This window comes from Capsicum annuum, chromosome 11 (assembly GCF_002878395.1).
Source record: "Capsicum annuum cultivar UCD-10X-F1 chromosome 11, UCD10Xv1.1, whole genome shotgun sequence".
NCBI classification, from domain to species: Eukaryota; Viridiplantae; Streptophyta; class Magnoliopsida; order Solanales; family Solanaceae; genus Capsicum; species Capsicum annuum.
Genome location: NC_061121.1, coordinates 232,535,475 through 232,541,921, shown reverse-complemented (window position 1 = coordinate 232,541,921; position 6,447 = coordinate 232,535,475). Strand labels below are relative to the sequence as shown.

Here is a 6,447-nt window from a genome sequence, read left to right as displayed (position 1 = left end):
TAAACAATAACACAACAAAAACTACAACAAAACAACACGATAATCGCGCTCCAAAGAACATCATATATAATAACAAAAACAGTAAACAATAACGCAACAAAAACTACAACAAAACAACACGATAATCGAGTTACAAGAAACAACAGCTAGTAACAAAAATCGAAAGGAACAATTCCAAAAAAAAAATCAAACTTTACAATCACCCCAACAAACCCTTTTCCTTCCTAACTACATACAATTAAACAGGAGGACAATTAACCTCGTATTTGACGTTCAATATTCCGACATTCTTGTCGGAGCCTGCGTTGCCAATCCCTCAATAGTTGTTGAGGATTCGGTTTCGGCTTCAATACATTCATTACTTTCTCCATTTTTCTTCAATTCAATACATTCAAAATGCTTTTTTATCAAGTCATAGTAAAAATGGAGTTAAAAAAAGAATGAAAACAACTCAATTTTTCAAAAAAACAAATTTTCATGGTCATATTTGGTCATGAAAATATAATTTTTTGGAGTTGAAAATACAGCAGGAATTGGAATCGTGTTTGGATATGAATATATATAAATTAAAATTGTTTTGGAAATTTTGAGAATAAATTTTTCTTGTTTTCACTTTTTCAAATATAATTTCAAATTGTATTTGAAATTTTCATGGTTAAAACACTATTATTTTTACCTTTTTTTTACTAAAATAAAAGAATTTTTCAAAAAAAAGTGAAAAAATATTAATGGCCAAATGGCTACTTAGAACTTTGTTAGCTGTAAAAAAAAAAATTCTAAAAAATTATTTCACTTGAGTGAAAATTATAATAGTTGGTTATAAGAGTTTCAAATACATTTTAAAATTGTAAAAGTAAAAACAAGTGAAACTTCATATTTACATTGCCAAACACAATTTCAACTTCAACCGTAAAAAATACTAATTTTCCTTGCCAAACACCTAGTTAAAGTACAACAATACCATCAAACTCAGTGTATTCCCACATAGTGGGGTCTGGGGAGGATGAAACGTAACCACTCCATATCACTACCTTCAAAGAAGCAAAAAGGATATTTTCGATAGACCCCTGGCTGAAGAAAAAAAAATAATTAAAGTCTTAATGACGCATGAAACAAGAAAAATAGCAGAAATAAAACACCCACAAAGTAATACACTGCACTAACGAACCAAGGCACCACTAATCACATGCCCTCCTACTATCAGCTCAAACCTTTAAGCATAACCCTAAGAATACCAGCCCGGTTACCACAAAGCTCCCTTAACTACTGGCTACGACTCCCCATATGCACTAGCCTTCTAATCTAATTCATGTCCTCCATATATGAGTATTAAATCTTTATTGCAATTCAAGGAACAAATTATTATTTTTTATTCAAACGCCCATGTCTAAAATTTCAACCTTTCTTTATAGGCCAAACCCATCGCCAGCCCCCTGTATTTGGCACGATCTTTCACTTAGGCACCTCAAGTGGACGATGTTCACTTTTGGAACCTCAACCAGCAATTAACTGTGTCATCTTGACACTTTTTTTACAATCAACTGCTTTTACAAAGTATGTGTAATACACACGTTTGCTAGCATGGCATACCACCAATTAAAAAAAGACATGTGCCGTTCTTGTTTAAAATAATAATTTTAAATAAATTATAATTTAAAAAATTAATTTTTAAATAATTAACTTTAATTTTAAATAAAAAATCAATAAATAAATAACTCCCCCCCCCTCCCCCGCCATCATTTCTCCAAGTACCCCCACCACAACCACCACTATAAGATTGCTGCCACCCCAAGGTTGCTACAGCAACCCCCTTCCCCACAAACTAATGTTGCAGCAACGCAGCCCTCCCCCCCCCCCCCCCCCCCCCCAAACAATTTTTCACCCCCCCCCCCCCCCCCCCCCCCCCCCCCCCTCTCTCCTCGATCATCTTATTTAATTTTCATCTCTAAAAAATGTCTTTAAAATTTCTTCCATAACAATAATGGTAATAAGTAATTGTGATTGCAATAGCAAAATTTCATTGCTTTTCTCTTTTGCTTTGTTCAAAATACAACACTACAATAATTTATCACTGCAACAACCAACATATCCATAAATAGGGTATGTGATTGAAATTTTCTGCAACAACAAATCATCATGGAGGCGTCGGTGAATAATTTTCAACAAAAATAATTTTCAATGAATTGGCCCGCAATTGATGACCAACACTAATTGTCAATGAATTTGCCATTGATGACCAAAAAAAATATTTTTGAGTCCATAATTTTTTTTCTTTTATGCTGAAAAGATGATTTTTTTTAATCAAAAAATTAAGAAATAATAGTGTTGGGAGAGAGGGACTACAACTATTGAGAGATTTGAAGAACTTTTTTGAGTTTAAGGTTGATGCAAAGGTGGGAAAATGGTGAAAAGGTATGAAAAATGGTTGGAGTAATTGAGAAGAAGAAGAAAAAAAAATAAATAAAAAAACAGCTAAATTTCATCGTTACGCGCCTATAGAGAGTGTAATACACTCTCTTTGTCATGTCAGTAAAAAGTGTCAAAATGACACACTTATAGCTACTTGAGGTGCCAAAAATGAACATCGTTCACTTGAGGTGCCTAAGTGAAAGATTGTGCCAAGTTTAGGGGGCCATCGATGGGTTTGGCCTTCTTTATATGCATTTCTGTCATGTATGTCTGAGATGCAAACATACATGATTAAAAGTTTAATCAATTTTTATATATACCTCAATTAAAAATATACAAATTTTTATCTTTGCAAGTCATGCTAAACATCAAGCTAAAACGTCTGAAAGTTATCAAACTTGGGTTCGATTGTTTTACTTGTCCGAAATAGGTAAATTTGCAAAAAAAATTACTAAAAATTACATATATATATATATATATATATATATATATATATATATATATATACACACACAAGGTAATTTTACCTTATTACATAAAATTCCATATTGAAAAAAAATTATAAAAATTTCAAAGTAATTGCTTATTACATTTAAGAGGCATTTTATGTATTATTTAGTATTATACAATTAGAAAGTATTAATATTGTATAAGGTTGCATTATACCTTCTAATAAGGATACATAAGTATACATTGTTTAAAATTAATACTTAAATGTATAGTATGACATTATATATTACTGTAGATTATTTTTTAAATGTATAATGTGCCCACATACATGTGCAGCTGTTGTATAATGTTATCTTTTAAATTTCAACTTATCCGTTATTTGCATTGATTCAATAAATACATCACATATTGAATAATAAAACTGAATATATCAATTGTATTTGGATAATATTATTCTCATTTAACTATTTTGTTAACTGGTGTTATTTTTTTCATGAATTTTAAATTATTTATAATAAATTTATATGATTCCGTGAATGAAAGATAATTTCTTTCGTCAAAACATACTTTGAAAATCAATTTTCTAAGAGCTTAATGGATCATATTAGTGTGAACACAAATAATCCATACGTATTAATATTACTCCTACTAAAGTAAAGGAAAGAGAATGAAAAACAAATACTTCCACTAAATTTTATATTAATTTATGTTGTTGTACATAATTTTTATAAAGATTTTAAATTAAATTACATTTTATAATTATTTATGTAATTTATTACTACTAAAAATAGTATAAGAAGGAAATAATAAGACTTTTTGATCTGTTAAAATGAATAAACAACATAAAATATTGTAAATGAGAACAATTAATAGTGATGTTTAAGAATTTTTTTGAATTTAAATTTCAGTTACCATATTTAATCATACACCACATAATGATAGGTAATTAATTGCGTTGATTAAGGTAGAGAAAGATAGTATCTGATTTCTCTTTCCATAAATATAGGTAAATCTGTTTTATCATACATTGCAGCAATGTATAAGGGCCTACCTAATGTATAAGTATATTTTACAAATTAGGAAGAAAGAAAATCTAACGGGATTATATATAAATATTTTCACTATAGAAGAGATTTATGTGGTTTACCCAAAAAATTATTAAGCAGTTACTAGTTAAATGACGATATCAAAATCGGATATTTGTGCACTTCCCATGATAGTAAATAGAAGCCCAATAGCTTCTTTTTAAAAGCCCAATAACTTGAAAACAATTACAAAGCAAATAAAAGGACTTGGGGAAATTTTCATAAATAACACTATCTATGCCCCTAATACCAAATTATAAATTGAATTTTCAAAACATAACATAAATGCACCAACAGCACTAGTTATAAATAAAAAATTATGATATTTTTTTGTAATAATATTAAAACATACTAAAACAAGTAATTTAGCGAACTTAAATTCCACATCCAAAAGTTGAAGGTGGCAGAGATAAGGATGTTGCGCTGGATGTGTGTCATACCAGGAAAGATAGGGTGAGCAATGAGATTATTTGGAAGAAGGTGGGAATGGCTTCGGTGGAGGACAAAATGCGAGAATCGAGGTTACGTTAGTTCGGATACGTGATGAGAAGGGGCTCTGATGCTCCAGTACGGAGGTGTGAGACATTGGTGATGAATAGTTTTAGGCGGGGTAGAGGTAGGCCGAAGAAATATTAGAGGGAGGTGATTAGGCATGATATTGAGCAGTTACAGCTTACGGAGAACGTGACCCTCGATAGGAAGATATAGAGGACGCGGATTAGGATAGGGCTAGGCGGTGGAAGTGCATCGATAACAGTAGGGGAGCGTTCTTTATTTGTGTCTGAAGTTTCTTGTTCGTGGTATTGAGTAATGTCTATGATTTCAGATCGTTAGTTTTTAGTATTATCTTGTGGCTAGCAGTGTTAGTTTATTTTGCATTAAGGGTGTCAAACGGGCCGGTTTTAACCGATCCGAACCGGCTCGAATCGGCCCACTAAAGGAAACCGGACCGGTTTGACCGAATCGATAAGCCCAAGGGCTTTAAGGGCCCGGGTTCCGGTCCGGTTGGGTTTTGGATTTGGGCCCGATTAACCTGGACCGGACCCGGTTAATCGGCCCGGCCCGGATAAGATTATTTAATTTATTTATTTTTTTGTTTTTTTTTTTAAGATTTTGGTAAATTGGGCCAAACTAGTCGTTGGCCCAACGGCTATAACGGCTAGTTTGGGCCCAAATATTAAAAAAAAAAAAAGTTTTTTTAATTTAAAATCATTTTTTAACCCAAAAAAAAATTTCTATAACTACCCTACACTTTCAAATCATTTTTCACACAATTTTTCATTCTCTCAACTCTCAAATCTCATTCTCTCTCAAATCTCATTTCTCAATTCTCAAATATTCTATATATTTAATTTGTAAAGTGCTCACTTTAATTTTTTAAATTTTGCGATTACTAAGTACGAGTGGAAGTTTCTAAAGTCGCAACCTTTAGACACTTCCAAAATTTGGTATTGTCGTTCCATCTCTTACTTTTAATTTTTAATTAGTGTATTAATTGTTGAATATCTATTTTTATTACTTTTTGTGTATTTTGAATATTTTTTAGTTTGATTTATACTATGGATAAGTTAAGAAACCTCGGTAAAAGTGTCAAAAAAATTGTCCCGGAAGTGGTAGTGGTAGTAAAAAGCGAATTATTAGCGATAGAGGTACTTCAAGTACTACATATACCCGTGTGCCTTCGCCTCCAATACCACTTCGTCAACCTTTTGAGGAAGAAATACATGTAGGTGCTCACGATATGGATTATTTAGAAGTTCAGGAAAATTACGGTATAGAAGAAGAAAATGAAGTAGATGCGGTTGATTTAGATGAAGATGATGAAAATATTAGTGAGACACCCGAAGTAGGAAATGCTAACGTTAGATCCGAATCGGTTCATTTCCCTCCCCGTCCTCCCTGTGCCCCAAGAGCTTGTAAACAAACTAGTGTTGCATGGAAATTTTTTGAACGTATATTAGATACTGAGGTGCAATGCAATATTTGTCAAAAAATATATAAGCATAAAAGAGGAGGCAAGCAAGGGGGTACGGGTACGTTAATGAGACATTTAGCTAAAGACCACGAAAGAGAGTTAAAAATTGCACAAGGTGGTGAGGCTGTTGGTCGACCCACACAAACTAGAATGGACCCAACAACCGGTCACGTAACGAAAAAGTATAATAAATTGAGGGACCGGGAAGAAATAGCAAAAATGGTAGTTGTAGGTTGTTTGCCTTTTAGTTTTCCTTCTTCTGATGCTTTTATTCATTATATTTAAGCAATTTATAATCCTATGTTTAATGGTATTCCTAGAAGTACTTGTCGGTCTGTTATTTTTAGACTTCATTCACAATATTATTTTTATTTATCATATTGTTAAAAAATATTCAATGTAGAATATCCCTAACTTCTGATCTTGGTCGTGCTGTAAATAAAAATGATTATTTAACCGTTACTTGTCACTGGATGTATAGTAATTTTGTGATGCAAAAACGTATTCTTGCTTTTTTATATGATGAAG

General features: G+C 31.9%; 1 protein-coding gene across 1 annotated transcript in view; it reads right to left on the bottom strand.

The window, feature by feature from the left end:
- Positions 1-711, bottom strand: part of LOC107848567 (vacuolar protein sorting-associated protein 24 homolog 1) — a 9,936-nt gene extending 9,225 nt beyond the window's left edge. Inside the window, exon 1 of the mRNA XM_016693358.2 lies at positions 260-711. Coding sequence (XP_016548844.1) covers positions 260-371 — 112 coding nt within the window. The 5' untranslated portion in view covers positions 372-711. The remainder of the gene's footprint in view (positions 1-259) is intronic.
- Between the last annotated feature and the right edge of the window lie 5,736 nt (positions 712-6,447).